Below are 18,515 nucleotides of genomic sequence, written 5' to 3'. Positions count from 1 at the left end.
GGAGAAACATCAAGAAGAGAGTAACAGAAGTGGCATATGCCACAGAAAGGCCACGTTTTGAAAAGAATGAGAACATTTGGCAATGAGATTGACTTAAAATGAGATGTTACTTTGAAGTAGAGGCAAAGCTCTAAATAATTTTTTGAAAGTGATATAACAAAAAATGGTGTTTTAAAAGAAGCCCTTTTATAACTGCAGCTCTGGAATTTGTTATTGCAAGAAAATTATGTATTATAAAAATAGTAAGATTAAACTAAAGACCTGGTGATTTTAACATCTCAGTTTTGGTTTAAGAACGTGTTGTTTTCCTTGTTCTTAATATGCCAAAATAAGCCATCAAGCCACGAGTAATTTATTAACTGTTGTTAGCTTTTTTCACATTTGACTTGTACTTGTATGAGACGTGTTTAGAAATTTTAACAGTGTTAACGTATTAGCTATTATAATAGGAAAATAAAATCTAACCTCGATATGAGAACTCCAGTTGCTAGAATATGTAAGCAATTCCATGAGCAGAATTATCTGTCTGTCCTGCTAGTTTCCTCTTGGGTAAAACACCCAGGGTGAGATGGCTTTGCGCTCTGCTTGCTGGGTCATCACGCACAAATCACAACCCTCTAGGAACTCGGTGCTCTGTTTCTAAAGTCAAAGAGTAGGTGTTTTCTAGAGCTCTGCCTTTCAAACTGTAGATTGAGACAGGGCTGTGAAATGGACAGAGTATATCCACACAGTGAGCAAAATCTTGCTTTGGCAAATATATTTCAGCTGTGTGTGTGTGCACATAAGATAGATTCTTAGATCCCAGTGTTGTGTTTTTTACTGAGCATTGTGGTTCCAAGATGTCTGAAAAATACTGCTCTCAACTAGAACCCCCTTCCTATTCTAAAATTATCTCATTCCAGTTAGCTGCCAGACTGTTCTCTTGGTGTAGTAAATGTTTCAAAACAATATCTTGGAGTGGCAGGTATAAAAACTGTTGAGGAATGACAGCTAATAACAAAAGAGAATAACATTAAGAGGTAAATAAGACCAACATCTGTGTTGTATTTTACCACTAGACTGAACAAGCCTTTAAAATTTATTAGTATTCTGACTAGCAAGTCATTACTGTAATTTATGAAGGAAAGTTAAAGTATGCTATATATTAACGAACAATAGAGTAATTCTTTCAATGGTCGTATAAATAAGCAACCGTATCAAGGAGAAATAATACTTTTTCAAAAGTAACAATACTATGGCACATAAATTTTAGAATTGGCAATTAAATAAATGTGGTGAGGCTCCACCCTTGCCACATAAAAAGATTCATTGACATGGTTATGAGACAAGTCAGGGTATTTTTATTGGCCTGAGCTAGAGGGAGTAAACACCTTAGTCAGGTGTTTTGTTTTAGACACATCTGTTTGAGCTTCCCCTACAGGTTAATTCAGCTGTAGGGTCTATTTGAGCATTTGCTTTTTCCAGCATGCCTACTGATACTTAAACTCCTTGTGAATGAGCAATTTCTTATAAATCCAAGAGTAAATGAGTTAGTTTTTCTTTACAGTAATTTGTTAAGTGCAATTCTCTTAAAACCTATGAAATCTCATAGATTTCAGGTGTATTAAAAAGGGACAATTTAAGAATGGTAAGGAGTATGAATCATCCTACACAAAATTTGAGGGAATCGTTTTCCTTTGTCCCTCCCAGCAGAACTCTTAGACACTCAGCCTCTGCATCTTTATTTCCTCTCTGCCTTCTTATCAACCCTGGGGTGTTTGCTTTTGCCCTTTGCCAATCTAACCCCTGACGTTTGGCAATACTATGTCCTCTGCCTCCCTTCCACTGTCAGTCAGCTGGCAGAAAGGACACAGTCAGGAGAGGAACTGAGGTGAGTGAATTGCACCATCCTGCCATATTTCACGTACTCTGTTCCTCCTCTAGGGCTGCTGGAAGGTAGAGCTTGGGCCACACTGGAGAGGTGGGGGCAGTGCTTAAGGGGGCGGGACGTACTGTAGGGATGTGGATAGTGCTGGAAGGGTGTGGGTAGTGCTAAGGGGGTGAGAGATGCTAGAGGGATGTGAGCTGTGCCAAGAGGGTGGGAGGTGCTGGAGGGATGTGGGAGGTGCTGGAGGGATGTGGGAGGTGCTGGAGGGATGTGGGAGGTGCTGGAGGGATGTGGGCGGTGCCAAGACAGTAGGAAGTATTAGAGAGATGTGGGAGGTGCTGCAGGGATGTGGGTAGCACCAAGAGGGTGAGAAGTTCTGGAGGGATGTGGGAGGTGCTGGAAGCGTGTGGGCGGTGCCAAGAGGGTGGGGAGTGCTGGAGGGGTGTGGGCAGTGCTAGGGGTGGGCGGTGCTGGAGGAATAGCCAGGTTGGGTTGGGTTGGGTTGACCTCCAGGCTACAGCAGATGGGCCCCTGGCAGGTGCCCAGCGAGGCTCTGCTCCCATCTCCCACCCTTTCCAGCCCCTGCTCTCTCCTAAGTGTACAAACGTACGATTATGACAAATGAAAGACAAGATTTTTTTTTATTAGTCTATGTGAGAATGTTGTGTTTGCCATCTTGCTCTCAGATTTATTAGTGAACAAACCAGGCTCGATGAGAGGATGACACCTAAGTGGGAAAGCAAAGGCAGGGTCTGGCCTACAGTCTAGGCCTCCTCTCCCACCACTTCTTGCCACTTCCCAAACTTAACAGGCATGGCAGATGTCAAAGAGTAGGGGGTAACACACAGGCATGTCTCAATATTGGAGATTAAGTTAGTGTGTTCAGAAAACAAGGTAGATAGTGTACAAAGTTGACATTGGGCAGTATTGAATCAAAGTCTTTTCTTTGGATTGTATGTTCTTGACTCTAAGACTCAAAGGCACATGACACACATGTCATGACACATGGCATACCTGCCCAATGGAGCCTACCTGAAGGCAGTTTCTCTGCTTACAACCCCCCTGGTTACATAATGATGCAAGGAGATTCCATACTTATTCCAAAGGTTTGCTGTGACAATAAAATAGTATATCATAAATTATTCTTCTATGGAAAAATTGAAAATGGCATACATATGAAAGTTGGTATTATTAATAGAATGCCAATAAACCCTTCAAAAACTCATTTTATAGCCTTGTATACTTCCTGGAAATGTTATCTGTCATCACTTCCTATACAGGATCTTCAGCCATGAACCATGTTGCTTCTTGGATTTGATACACAGTAAATACAGGATAAAACTGCAAATACCTGCATATCCCCCAAGTTCATTTCAGTGCCAGTAGATGTCATCAGGATGGCTTGTAGGGAGAGGCTGACTACTCACTGCTAATGTCCAACACTTGAAGTTTTAGATAGAGGCCACTGTGCACTGTGGAATGTAGCACTGCCCTCTGAGTATGGCATGGGCTGTTTGATGCCCGGACAGTGTCATGTGAATCTTAAGATCAGCTCCCTGAGCTGGACAGTGCCTGGTGGGGTCAGAGTGGCCATCACTTCCTGCTTTGAGTATACTTAAAATTGACAGGTTGAATAAATACAAATAATGATAGAGTTATCTAGATTAAAATTACTATGTACTACCCTTCTGAAATTAACCTATAGTACAGGGCTGTCCAATCTTTTGACTTCCCTGGGCCACACTGGAAGAAGAAGAATTGTTTGAGGCCACACATAAAATACACTAACACTAATGTTAGCTGATGAGCTAAAAAAAAAAAAAAAAAAAATCATCACTTAGGCTGGGCGCAGTGGCTCATGCCTGTAATCCCAGCACTTTGGGAGGCTGAGGTGGGCGGATCATGAGGTCAGATCAAGACCATCCTGGGCAACATGGTGAAACTCCGTCTCTACTAAAAATACAAAAAAAATTAGCTGGTCGTGTCGGTGCGCGCCTGTAGTCCCAGCTACTCGGGAGGCTGAGGCAGGAGAATTGCTTGAACCTGGGAGGTGGAGGTTGCAGTGAGCTGAGATCACGCCGATGTACTCCAGCCTGGGTGACAGAGCAAGACTCTGTCTCAAAAAAAAAAAAAATCATCACTTAAAACATAGTGTTTTAAGAAAAGTTTATGAATTTGTGTTGGGCTGCATTCAAAACCATACTGGGCTGCAGGCAGCCTGCAGGCTGCAGGTTGGGCAAGCTTGCTATAGTGTATCTATTTTCTGATATTTGTGACAGTGCACTTAGATGCTCTTAATGGATTGTGGCGTAACATAACCAGTGGCTACTTGATTCACTGAATTTTTTGCTCCTGAAATAGACATAAAAAGTTGAATTTCCTTTATTTTATATGTCTAAGTAACCCTAGATTTTAAATTTTAAAAAAGTAAAGAAAGAGTTTTTTCTTCAGTATGTAAAGCACCATCAACATTTGGGGCTGTTTTTATAAAACAAGTCCCTGAAGTTTGCACACAGAGTAAGTCATGCACACTAAAATAAGCAGCTGTTGCCCAAGTCTCTCTCTGTGTCTCTTGCTTTCAGCCTCTCCCAATGCCTGCTTCCTCTTAATGAGACGTTCTATTTCATGTAACCTGAAGTATACATGTTCTTCACCTGTCCTATTCTTATTTTAGGATCCACCCACTTCAGTTTCCCTTGGACTGCGAATGGAAGAAATGATTTTCAACTTGGCAGACACACATTTATTTTTTAATGACTTAGAAGTAAGTTCTAATTTTTAATACATATTTTTGCATGTCTGAAAATAGGTGATTGGTTTTAAAATAATGATGGGATATTATTTTTTTAATATATAATTGGAATAGAGAGACAGAGGTTTGTTGGTAATATGGCAGTGTGTTTTGCCTTCATGGGATTTCTATTTTGCTTTACTTTGGCTGTTGATTTTCAGAGTTAGATCCTACATGACCAGTAGTAAAGATTAAAATTTGATATCAAGAATCTTAAACTTCGTTGATTATCAGAAACTATGTATTTCTCTTACATAATCACCGCTAAGATATGTCCAACGTAATTCGTAACATTCGCATATGTTATGCCAGACTCTTTTTTCTTTGAGACTGTTATGTCAGACTCTTATTGTATTAGGACCGAGGCTTTACTTTCTGGCTGATCCAACTGGTAGGAAGATGTTTTAGTCTGGCTTCTGCTGTTTGGGTTGCCAGGATTGTTTATATCACACTGCTGTTAATTTTATTGGTCCATTATGATTGCAGGGCAGACTCTTGTAAGATGGCTAGCTAAATTGTTACGGGCACTGACAATCACAGTGGTCTTGGTTAGCAGCATTCTTAAGAATAGAGAATATTGTTTTTCATATCTCCATTATGAGAAAACATGACTATAACTACATTTCGTTCTCTTCCGAATAGAGACAGTTGTTTATTTAAATCCCGCTGTTAAGCAAGCTTGTGGTAGGGCTGCCAACAGGCATTAATCATCAAGTTGTTGTTTTGTTCGATTTATAAATGTATGTTATTTCAGACAGGAGAAGAATCTGAAAGATTCAAATAGAACTTTTACTGATCAAAGTTAATTGGCAGCAATTGGCCTTTAAATATTTCCTGATGTTTCCCTTTTCAAAATCAAGCAAAATGCACCTTATTTAATAGATGAGCCAAAATCATTTGAAAAATGCCAGTGTGTGACAGAACTTAAATGCGGTTTGTTCAACATCTGTCCTGTATTTTGATTTCTTTTCATCTGCAATGAAACTACTCAAAGATGAATTGGCAACTTCCAGTGCAATAAAGTTATTAAATATGCTTAATTTTTTCTATTCCTTAGTGAAAAATTTATTTTACACTTAAGGGTAAAATACAAAATTTTTTTGCAATTTAAAGTGTTTTCCTCAAGAAGAAATTACATGTAAGGCATTATTATTTTTTTAAGGTAGAAATATTCCCACTGAGTGACAAGTTTAGAATTAATTGCCTTTAGAAACACGTAATTATCATACTTATTTTCAAAAGCTGTTTCTGATTGATAATTGTATTTCACTTAGAGAGCAGCACAAAAAATTCCACATTTTACTAGTATGTTAAAAAATGCCTTTCCTAGGTTTCCATTTGTTTCTAAAGATACAGAGTAGACTGATTTTTTGTACAGCCTTGTTACCTTTATTGATGTTAATAGGTGTTACTAGCAAACATCAAGAAGAAATTCGCAGTAATTTCCTATTGTTTTAAAACTCTGTACCTTCTTAAAAATGCCAAAACTTGGCTGGGTGCGGTGGCTCACACCTGCAATCCCAGCGCTTTGGGAGGCACAGGCGGCTGGATCACCCGAGGTTGGGAGTTTGAGACCACCCCGGCCAACATGGAGAAACCCCATCTCTATTAAAAATACAAAATTAGCTGGGTGTGGTGGCCGATGCTTGTAATCCCAGCTACTCGGGAGGCTGAGGCAGGAGAATCACTTGAGCCCAGGAGGCAGAGGTTGCAGTGAGCCAGAGATCATGCCATTGCACTCCAGCCTGGGCAACAAGAGCAAAACTCGGTCTCAAAAAAAAAAAAAAAAAAAGTGCCAAAACTTGCTTATACAGTGTCAAAATTAGGTGATGAAAAGTGAGATGCTTGGCAGTCATAACTTGTTATAATATAGACCAAAAAACTTCCAAACTCAATTTCAGTGTAGTATAACCAGATTTTTGTTTATTGACATTATTTATACTGATTATATAGAGACTGAAATACTACTCAGACAAATATATTAAAAGCTCTAGATTTTTAGGGTATAGGAGATGAATTATTTCTGTAAACCCAAATTTCAAAAGAAAAAAACCAGCAGTCTATGAAGTTACTGAAATATCAGATTCTATTTTTGGCATGAGGACTATTCCTTAGTAGAGGTAAAGTAGAAAAGAGAATGAAGGTATAATTCAACCAAATATATAAAACAATCATGGAAAAATGTTTAAGCTTGTAGCCTTACAAAAGTTGATTTTACGTTAGGGATATTAACAAAAGTATAAATGAAAGATTCATTTAGTCTGTCTTTGGAAATTGTTTACTTCCCCTAGATTTGCGCAATATTTTAAAAAATAAATTGGTTTTTTACTTATTTCAATATTTTTTATTTTATTTTATTTTATTTTATTTTTGAGATAGGGTCTTGCTCTGTCATCCAGGCTGGAGTGCAGTGGCACCATCTCAGCTCACTGCAACCTCTGCCTCCCAGGTTCAAGCAATTCTGCCTCAGCATTCCAAGTAGCTGGGATTACAGATACACACCACCATGCGTGGCTAATTTTTGTACTTTTAGTAGAAACGGGGTTTCCTCATGTTGGCCAGGCTGGTCTCAAACTCCTGACCTCAGGTGAGCCACCTGCCTCGGCCACCCAAGGCACTGCGATTACAGGCATGAGCAACCACTCCCAGGCCAATCTTTTATTTTATATTTTTGAAATTCAACAAACCTGGGACTGGTCATTGCAAATATGTTTTCTTCAAAATAAAAAGTAAAATTATTTTCTGGCAAAAAAAAAATGTATATTGGCATAATGCTCCTAAGAACACCAGAATTATCTCATCAGGGAGAAGTGATGTGGTAATGCCTGATTTCACACTCCAACTAGCGATGGATAGTGGTAGGGGACGTGAATATTTTAATATATTTAAGTTACATGTTTTTAGCTTTGTAAGGTCTATAACATAAGTAATTTCAAGGAGCTTAATAGTCTCTTGGTTAGTTTGAAGTATGATGCCTGAACTCTAATTGTTGACTTTTGGTCTTATTTTCTTCTAAATCTTAACTTTTGCCAGCTATCTCTTGGTATAATTTGGTTAGTTCACTCCTTGCTTAATAAGACATTCTGACTAATGAAATACACCCCCTGTGTGAGGGGCTTTCAGTAACATTTGTCATATTATCAATCAATGTACATGCTTAAAATGGTTATTAGGATATGATTTAGAAATTTTAAGGTATAATTTTTGAAGTACTTTAGAAATATCTTAATCGAACTCTAAGAACTAAGTTAATTCATTTTAGTTTCATAAGTCTTGTTTGTAATCTCACTTAGTGACTTTTTTAATTTAAAGAAAATCACAATTTATATCAATTCTGTTGACACACCAGGAAAAAAAAAAGGAGAAAAAAATGTTTTCTGTATCATAAAAAATGTTTGACGTATGAAGGAACATGAGTGACAGGGAGACATAATTATCTTAGGAAATAATATTTTCCCCCCAAGAGAAACGTTTCGACTTTAGTTCCGTAGTGTACGTCTGGCTTTCCTATTTCTAAGTCTGACTAACGTCCTGCATATCATTTTACAAAAAAACTCTCCATGTGCAATACGATGATGCCTATATGGAAGTCATTTTTTATGAATGACAGTGTGGAACTGGAGGTTTTTTCAGCTTCTTTGGTAAAGTATGACTCTTTCTGACTGGTTGGAGAAAGAGTTCTTTCTGTTAGCTTTTTATTGAGAGTCAACCTTCAAACAGAGTGAGGAAAGGCCTTCAGCATACGATAATATTTCAGTTTAATCTGCTGCTGGTCAGTTCTCCTGCTGGATTTTTCCACAGTTAGAAGAAAATATTTTATGAAGATGGATACAAGTCTAAATAAAAATAATGCTTTAAGTTCATGTTGAATTTTCTTCTTCTGTCTGGTTAAGGAATATGATTTCACTGGCATTATGGTTGCCATCCTAACCCGTGTTGACATAGTGACCTTTAAGAGTCAGCAGGAACCAGGTCTCTGGTCTTGTGTCACCCGTTACCCCTGAAGAGTAAGGATTGGGAAGAGTGGGAACCCTCCTCTCGTGTCTGGGAGATGGTGGCACATGAAACTATTGCACATACCACGCTCACCCCGTTAGTAGCAAAGCTGTTCTAAACTCCCCTCTCCACTCTTTCAGTGCATTGTTTAGTTGGAGCAGACCAGAGCATTCTTTGCATCAAGATTTACAACATGAATATTCCTGTTCTTTCTGGGGGCTTCAATATGTAGACTCCTAGCCCAGGTCTGATATTTGAACACCTACACTTGTTGCCCCTTGTTTTCACCCTTTCTATTAAAAAAAAAAAAGGCCTGGGGCAGAAAGTTCTGGCCCCACTAGAGTATGAGTTTGATGAGTCCGGGGCCAAGGAAAGGAGCTTGTGGACGGTCTTTAGGTAATAGCATCATGTAAAAGGAGAAAGCTACAATGATTTTTCTTGTAAAGCAAAGAGATTATCCCTTGGTTTAATTCAGTCTTTAAAGTTGCAATAATATTTTCTTACTTTAAAACTTAGGTTATCATCTATAAATTATTTTAATATGTCTTATGTTTATTTTTATCTAGGAAAAAATTCTTTCTGTAAAATACCAGTTATGCCAATGTTAAGAAACTTCGATTTCAAGTAAAGCACTTGGTACTGACATACTGTTTGTGCTTCCAAAAAGTGTGAAATATTTAAACCAATTCAGAAGTCGATTTCTCAAGTTGGGAAAAGTAACTCACTTAGAAAGTCCTTTATTCTCTATAAATAAAGAAGAAACTGTGATGCCCTATGTTCAGCTTTTGTGTGGATGCTAGAGCTCTGGTTCTCTGCTGCCAAAGGGTCTCACAGGTGCTTGCAAGGAAGATGCTGTAGGTCTTTGCTGCTTCCAAACCCCTCCACAAGCCAAGAGTAGCCATATGAAAGGGTGTGAGCATATGGATAATTACAGTCCAAACCTAAGTGTCCCTATATACATGTACACACATATGGAATGCCACTTGTCATTTTCAACCCTGTACACAGACTAGTATACTTGGTGATTTTCTCCTGACAAATTCAACAAACATAAAGGACTACATTTTTTAAATCCTGGTAAACACCCCTTATAATACTCAGAATGTTGCCTTATATATGTTGACCATTAAATGGATATCCTTTAGACTGAATTGTTATGTGTTGTCTTAGACTAGAATACCGATTTTTGTTTCCTTCTTCATAGAAGATAACAGAGTTGACTTTGCCTTCCTGTGTTTTCACGTAGGTTGTTCGGCCTTGTCCATTTCCTTAGTTGACAAGAGTAACATCAAAACCCTCAGTTTAGGGTGGGGAGGACAAAATAAGTTTTTTAAGCAAGAAATGATTATTAGTCATAATAAATGTGTATTGAGTTTAGCTGCATTGTAACTAATGGCCAAAAAGAAACAATGCCCATATTTTATTATTACTAATGAATAATTTTTATTGCTCTTCTTGTTTCTTCATCATTTCTTATAAGATTGTCATCTTGATTTTATCTGAAGTTAAAAATAGAAATATAAAAGTATATTTAAAGACTTCCTTAACTCTGATGTTCATCAGAACAGTCTTAAAATGTAGCTATTTAACACGGTAAAAGATAATATATTGTAAATAAATTTATATTCTGAATACTTTATATTCTACTGATAGCAAACATTGTACTTAGCAGTAAAATAATGGAAGCAAACTGTCATTACAAGTAAAAATAAGATAAGAATGCCCTCTATCAGCACTATTATTCAGCAGTATTCTAGGAATTTTCGACAGTACAATAAGACCCAAGCTTTACTTAATGAAATGAAAGAGATTCAAATTATTTTTGTAGATAATTTGATATGTAGAAGACTGAAGAAAATCAACTAGAATATTCTTAGAATTTACAACAGGCTTCAGAAAAATGAAGAAATATAGAATTCAAAAATCAAATTGATTTGAAATTTTAATTATAATTTAAAATAGGGATAGTTACTAAAACACAAAAACAAAAAATATCGTAAAAGGAAATTTAGGAAGAAACCTTATAAGGAGTATTTGTGAAGAATATATGAACAAAGCTGTGACATCTTACTGAGAGATATAAAGGAAGATTTCAATAAATGAGTTGTCTTTCTTTCTCATTTTTATAATATGAAAAAAATTGTTCTAAGTTCTATTTGAAAGGATAAATAGGCAAAAATACCTAGCAATTTTTGACAAAACGTGGGAAATGAATGTCTGACTCAACCAATTATTAAAATGTTTTATAATTCTACAATGGCGTGAGGAATTATGCAGCCTAATGTTGACATTGGACTAAGTATGAGAGAAGAAATAAATAGCTCAGGCACAGACCCAACTTAAAGAAAAATTTTGTATGTTTTAAATAAAACCAAGCAAATTAATAGTGAAGTAATAGATTATTCAGCTTATATGCTAAAATAGGTAAACAGTTAAAAGATGAAAGAATGAAACAGAAGGAGAATATATAGGTAAATGAAAAGATTAAATAAATCGAAATCTTCAGATGGCCATTTGGAAATAAGTATTGAGATCCTATAAAAGGTTAATACCATTTGTACCAATTATACATCTAGGACTTTTTACTAATCAGAGATAAAGGCAAGAATTTATAACAATAAACATTTCTAACTTATGAAATTCATCATATTTTGTTTCTTCTTCTGGGTGTTAGTTATACCCATGCATTTAGTTTATAGAAATTCATTGAGCTGTAATATTTGTTTAATAAAAAGTTAATTTTTAAAAACTAATATTTGAGGAATATACACACATATTGTTGGCTCACAATTCTATTATAAAATGTATACCCTATGTATAATATATTCACTGCTAGTTTCTCTAGCACAGGACCTGGCCCATAGCAGGACCTAGTACATATATATTGCATAAATAATGGAAATATATGTTGACTCCTTATGGAAATATAAATTCTAGAAGTTTAATATTGATTGTTTATGGAATTTGTGGTTTTATTATTTTTTTATTTATACTTTTCTGTATGTCCCAAATTCTGTAAAGCATATACTTATTTCTTCTATAGTCAGAGACAAATACTATTTTTAAAAGCCACAGATAATATTAAAGACAAAACTGAGCCAAATATAACGAATCAAAGAACTAAGATTACTGCAATTCATTAAGAAATACATAAAGAAATAGCTCAACGGAAGAAATGAGCAAAGACCATGAACAGATAATTCACAAGAGAAAAGCATTCAAATTATCAAGCTACAGATGAAACATGTTGGATTTCACTTCTAGTAATCAGTCAGGGCAGATCACGAGGTCAGGAGTTTGAGACCAGCCTGGCCATCATGGTGAGACCCCATCTCTACTAAAAATACAAAAATTAGTTGGGCATGGTAGCGTGTGCCTGTAATCCCGGTTACTCTGGAGGCTGAGGCAGGAGAATCCCTTGAACCCGGGAGGTGGAGGTTGCAGTAAGCCGAGATCATGCCACTGCACTCCAGCCTGGTGACAGAGTGAGACGCCATCTCAAAAAAAAAGAAAAGAAATGTCAAGTCAAACAGCATCTTGCACATGAAATAGGCAAAGGTTTAAAATAAATAATATGATCTACAATGCAGTAAGATGAAAACGTGTACATTGCTGGTAAGGATATAAATGGATACAAGTTTTCAGAAAAGAAGTTTCATAATATGTATTCAGAACTTTGATGTGCTGATCCTTTTACTCAAAATTCCACTTTTAGCATCATTTCTAAGAAAATAGAATTACAGATAATTAAGATAATAGCAATAAGCATTTGTCAAACACTTGTCCTATATCTTTTACATACATTATTCCATTTAATAGCATGATCTCTCTACTATAGTAACACTATTAATATCTTAATTTTATGGAGGAGCCAGGTGAAGCTTAGGATAGGTAAAAGAAAACTTGTCTAAGGTCACACAACTGTAGAGTGGCAGATTCTAGCTCAGGTCTGACACTTTCCAGAAATCCACTCAACCCCACAATATACCCACCCCCCATGGTTTTTTTTACTACAATAGAGAAATATTTTAAATATCCAATAACAGATTAAAAATGAAATAAATTAAAATACATCCTCATAAAAATTGTTTTAAGACAATTTATTGTATATAGGGAAGGTATTCATGGTCGACTTCAAGTTTTAAAAATTAGCTCTAAGATACAATCTAGCCTATTCAACATATCATACCTCTTCAACATGTATGGCATATTTAAAAAGTGTAAAATTCAGCCAGGTGCTGTGGCTCATGCCTTAATCTCAGCACTTAGGGAGGCTGGGGCAGGCAGATCACTTGAGATCAGGAGTTTGAAACCAGTCTGGCCAACATGGTGAAACCCCATCTCTACTAAAAATACAAAAATTAGCTGGGCGTGATGGCGTGTACCTGTAATCCCAGCTACTTGGGATGCTGAGGCAGGAGAATCAAACCCGGAGGTGGAGGTTGCAGTGAGCCAAGATTGTGCCACTGCACTCCAGCCTGAGTGACAGAGTGAGACTATTTCAAAAAAATACAATAAAAAGAGTAAAATTTGTATTCAACACATATGGCATATTAAGGAAAAACTGGAAGGGAATACATTTTTTAAAAGCCACCACGATATAATTTCAAGTTTAAAAGTGATCAGTCTACAAAATGAATGATAGTATATAATCCTGATTTAATGTCTATGACATATTAAAGGTAATATTTACAAGTTGCCAGTGGTTATTTCTGGGTGTCAGGGCTATAAATGCTATATTTCTGTGATGTTTCAGAACCGACATGCTATAGCATCCAGTAGTCTTTTTAGACTTTGTCGTTTCTTTCCATCATTCAATATTCAATACCTTCACTGAATAACTATTAAGTACCTAGGCACAGTTGTAACTACTGGGGATACAGCAATGACTTTATTAAGGACATTCTCCTTATGGAGTTAGTGCCGTGGAAGAGAAGTAGGAAATAAAGAGTATGTAAATAAAATACTTTCAGGCAGAGATAAGTGCTATGAAGCAAATCAAGCAGTATTGGCTAAGGGATGAATTGGAGTGGGGCATTGTTAGCTGAGAAGATCAGGAAGAGATGTCTCTGAGGAGGTAACATTTGTCAAGAAGGGAGAAGCTGGGAGGGAAGCAACTCCAAGGATATGGTAGGAAGTCATTTTGGGAGGGCAATTGTAGGAATGAGTTTCACTCCTTCAGGAAGTGAAAGATGCCCAGTGTGGCTGAGACAGAGTAACTAGGGAAGAGTGTCAGGGTCCAGATGATGAAGGGTCTTGTAGACTATGGTAAAGAATATTTTTTTTCTAACTGCAGTGAGAAGCCATTGGAGAGTTTTAAGCATGGACATGATAGAATAGTGTTTACACTTTTAAAACATCAGTCTGGTTATCAAATGGAATCGGGGCAAGAGTGAAACCAATGAGACCTATTAAGAGACTATCTCAGCCAGCCTAGGAGGACATTAGCTTGGGGCTGAGGATGTAGCAGTCTGGACGTGGTGAGAAGTCACAGGACTTACAGTATCCTTTTATGGAAATATGGGCAGAATTTGCTAATGGATCAGACGTAGATGGGGAGGGAAAGCAGAATCAAGGATGAACACTAGGTTTTGCCTTGAGTACTGGAAAAGTGAGCACACTTCTGAAGAAGAGTGTGTTTTGGGGGGTGGCTGGGGAGGAGTTGGATTCAAGCATTCTGTATTGAGTGTATTAAGTATGAAATACATATTCAACATCCAAGTCAAGAGATGACATATAAGCAGGTAGACATATAGGTTTGGATCTCAGAGGAGAGAGGCAAATTTGAAGGTATAGTTTTGGGAGTCCTGATGCCATAAAACTAGATGGCACAGGGGAAGGAATGAAAAATTGAGAAGAGGGCCTAAGATTGAGCATTTTGGTACCAACAATTAGAAATAGGGCCAAGAAGAAGATCTTTGAAGAGAGAATTGTATGGTAGAGAGAATTCCACAAGGTAGGTGGAAAAGTATTGAGCTATCACAGAAACCTGGAGAATAGTGTTTCAAGAAGGAAGGAATGGCATACTCCTGTGTCAAATGTGGCCAAAGTCAAGTAAGATGAGGACAGAGAAGTGACCGACTGTTAGATTGGGCAAGAATGTTGGCTGTTAATGACCCTGATAAGCACCATGTCAATGAAGTGGAAGACATCAGCCAGATGGGAATGGGTTGAGAAGAGGATGAGGGCTGACAGTGAAGACAGAAAGGATCAAGAATTCCCACAGAGACAGACACAAAGAGATGGGCTATGGTGTGTGGAAGGCATCATGGGATCAAGGGAATGTGGTTTCATGTTTAAGTAAAAGATATTTAGGCATGTCTGGATGTCAGCAGGAATGATTCCATAGGAAGGAAAATACATGTAGTATGGCAAGGAGAATGACTACAGGAAAGAAGTCCTTGGATAGCAAGACAGAATGAAATCCGGAGCACAGGTTACACAGTGGGTCTTAGATAAGAAGGCAGGTAGAGTCTGCAGGTACAGTGCAGTCCGGGAGTGGGGATTTGGTCATGATCAAAGGAGCTGGTTCTCGCTATCAAAATATTTACTGCACTTTATTAAGATTTTCTGCATACCTCTGTCTACCCCTCACTGGGAAATCCCTTGAGGCCAGGAATCATGATTTGTCCACTTAAATCCTGAGCTCCTGATACAAGATTTGGTACATAGAAGGCTCTCATATATTTTCTTTAATTACTTATGTTCAAATTTTTCTAATAGTAGTCAATGATGAGCATTACCTTTATTATTTAAAAAAGTTAACTTTTAAAAGTAAATGAAGATTAATCTCAATCTTAACAATTACAACACCCAAGATATTAGACTTTCATATTATGTTAAGTCAGATTTTCAAAATCTTTAATGTCAAGATACAATATACATAGAAGAGGTGTGTTATAAAATGATATGCAGTGTGGTTCCAGTTTGGGGATTAAAAAAACAAAGGTATGTATATCAAAAGAAAACAAAGGTTTTATTTTTATTTTTTTTTTTTGAGATGGAGTCTCACTCTGTCGCCCAGGCTGGAGTGCAGTGGCACAATCTCGGCTCACTGCAAGCTCCGCCTCCCAGGTTCACGCCATTCTCCTACTTCAGCCTCCCGAGTAGCTGGGAATACAGGCGCCCGCCACCATGCCCACCTAATTTTTTGTATTTTTAGTAGAGACAGGGTTTCACCGTGTTAGCCAGGATGGTCTCGATCTCCTGACCTCGTGATCTGCCCGCCTCAGCCTCCCAAAGTGCTGGGATTACAGGCATGAGCCACCGCACCCGGCAGAAAACAAAGGCTTTCTATATTTAAAATGATACAAAAATAATTTCGACAATAAAAACTGATTTATCTCTAGATGGTAGGATGAGAGAAATTTTCTGTTTTTACTTTCTATATGTAATGTTTCTTATAATTAGGAAAATGCTGAATGTAATCACAGCTCTCTTATTCCAACCTGACTCGAAGCCCTGTGTTGTTTATGTGGTTTGTTAGCTTGCAGTTCTAGAGACACCAGAGGTGGAACTGGTGAATTCATTCATTCATGAGGGCCCCCTTTATGCCTCAATTTACCATCTGTGAAACTGGATGATGATATACCTCATCGGGTCAGTGTGAGAATTGCATGAGTTAATATATGTTAAGTGCATAGAACTAGCACTGGCTCGCAGGAAGCACTAAGGAAGTCTGTGCTGCTGTTATTGTTCATTGAGTGTCTTCTACATGTAGAATGCTGGGTCAAGCCCTGTAAGGCTGTAGGGGACGGAGGGAAAGTGACTTAAGGAGGGACTAGGGAATGAAGGGCATGAGACAATAAGTGGTTTGCTGCCAAATTCTCTTGTAGAATTCCAACAGAAATCACACAAGACACACCAAAAAGAAAAAAGGAAAAACATCTGTCAGTGGCAAATGCCCCTGCTCCAGGCAGATCACAGACTACTTCTTTGGCTCCATCCTTATTCATGGGCTCCTCCCACCCCCAGTTGCATGCGGGGAGGTGTGCTGTTGGCAGTTAAGTAGCTACTGTATCTGGTTCCCATCACAGTGTGCTGTCCCTCATAGAAAATGAGGGTGCTGGCTTCATGTAAAAAGACACATGTTTCCTTGGTTGTGCTGATAAATGTCCTTTTACTCGTTGTCTTCCTATCTCATGTTTTGAAGGATGGCTCATGGAATTTGCTGGTGGTGTCATGGCATGCAGCAGAGCCTGGCTGGGTGTGAAGTCACTGTGGAGCAGAGCCTCCCCTTCTCAGGCCGCTTGGACTGACAGCGCAGGCTGCTGGGCCTCCTTAGTGAAGTAGGAGGCAGGAGCAGCAGGCCTTAGGGAAACTTTTCTCATGTCAATACAAAAGCACTGACTCCATCAACACTGTGAATTCAGTCTTATTATCTGCAGTTTACACATGCGGGAAATTGAAGGGAGGTGGTTGTTGCCCAAAGCCACTTGGTTAGGTGATGGTAAAGCTGAGGTTGAAACTCAGGTTTTCTTTTGCAAGCATCATTGCACAAAACCTTTCTAGCCGAGTCAGAGAACCTGGCTATTCCTTTTTAGCAAGGAAAGGAAGTCAATAACACCTTGCTGCTGTTACACAAGGATGCTATGGAGCGGGGCCTAATAACTGGATGGGGCTTTCTTGACTGTATTCTTTGAAAGCTTTCTTTCTCACTGTGTCTTACAAACCTGCAAGCCATAGTTGCCCAGGCAACTTAAAATCTATTTTGGAAATGTTGAGAGGTAGGTCAATAGATAGACAGAGAGTGGACAGACAGACATGTTGTTGTAATGAACAACAATAAAATAATATTGGAGCAGTCCCTACATCACAGACTAAAAAGAGCTACTTGGCGCTGAATGTCCTCATGCTCACTCTATTCTGGACACTAGCTAGGCACTGAGGATAAAATATGAAACACATTCTTTGCCGTCAAGGAGCCCAGATACCGGGTAGAGACAGAAAAGTGAAAGAATAATTCCATCAGAGTAATGATGGAGATGTCTGTGGTCATTAGCTAGAGTCTGAGAGATGGGATGGCTATCCCAGATTGGGGAGAGGTGGCAAGGCAGAGTGTTAGAGCAGGAACTTCCCCAGGAAGAAACATTGAGCTTGAGAAAGCATGACATTTAGGAAGAGAGCCTGTGTAGGTGTAAAGCACAGAACACACAGAGAGTGCTTGTGAGATGAGAAAATGGAAAGAAAGACAGAAGCCATGTCATGAAAGGTTTTGCACACTCTGCTGAGGGAGTTGGATTTTACAGTGGATGCCAAGGGTAACCAGTAAAGAATTTACAGCACTACCCAGGAGATGAGTTGTATTGTAAAGTCAAAGGGGTCAATAATGTAGATGAGAAATCAGCGGCATTTGTTCATGGAGACAGAGAACAGGGGCTGATGTGAAAGCTACTGAGAAAGTAGTCTGGGTAGGATTTGCAGATCTATTCAGTGTAACTATTCAGTGAGCCAGACTCTTAGTTTCTGACTTGAGCAATAAGGTAGAGATAGAAAACCCAGGAGAATGGTCTAGCTCTGGAAGGAAGATGCTGAATTCAGACTTGAGATATTGAACCTGAAGTGTGTATTGGACACACAAGTGGAGTCCAGTGAGCAGGTGTATGCACAGATCTGCAGCTCAGAAAACAGAAGCTGGAAGCCATCATTTCTGACATCAGTTAAGATTTCCCAGGAAGAATATATTGAATGAAAAAGAAGAGTTATGTCGTAGTTTAGAAACACAGAATCCAAATATGTATTAAAAATTCCAGATTCAGAAAATTAAATGATTTATGTGAGGCAACTGTGGCCATTTGGAGCAGCAGTTATTCCAACAGGCTGTTAATTAACCTGTCCGTGAAACTGGCTTCCTAGTTTTGC

At 38.2% G+C, this 18,515-nt stretch overlaps 1 protein-coding gene across 10 annotated transcripts in view; it reads left to right on the top strand.

Annotated features, from left to right (window-relative positions):
* Positions 1-18,515, top strand: part of EYA1 (EYA transcriptional coactivator and phosphatase 1) — a 357,313-nt gene that overhangs the window by 305,484 nt on the left and 33,314 nt on the right. For all 10 annotated transcript variants that reach the window (XM_054561759.2, XM_063726690.1, XM_063726689.1 and 7 more), the window contains one exon: positions 4,542-4,631. In XM_054561759.2, the coding sequence (XP_054417734.1) occupies positions 4,542-4,631 (90 nt within the window). The remainder of the gene's footprint in view (positions 1-4,541; positions 4,632-18,515) is intronic.

Source organism: Pongo abelii, chromosome 7 (assembly GCF_028885655.2).
Source record: "Pongo abelii isolate AG06213 chromosome 7, NHGRI_mPonAbe1-v2.0_pri, whole genome shotgun sequence".
Taxonomy (NCBI): Eukaryota; Metazoa; Chordata; class Mammalia; order Primates; family Hominidae; genus Pongo; species Pongo abelii.
Note: the sequence above shows the minus strand (reverse complement) of the source record. Positions and strands in the feature narration are given on the sequence as shown.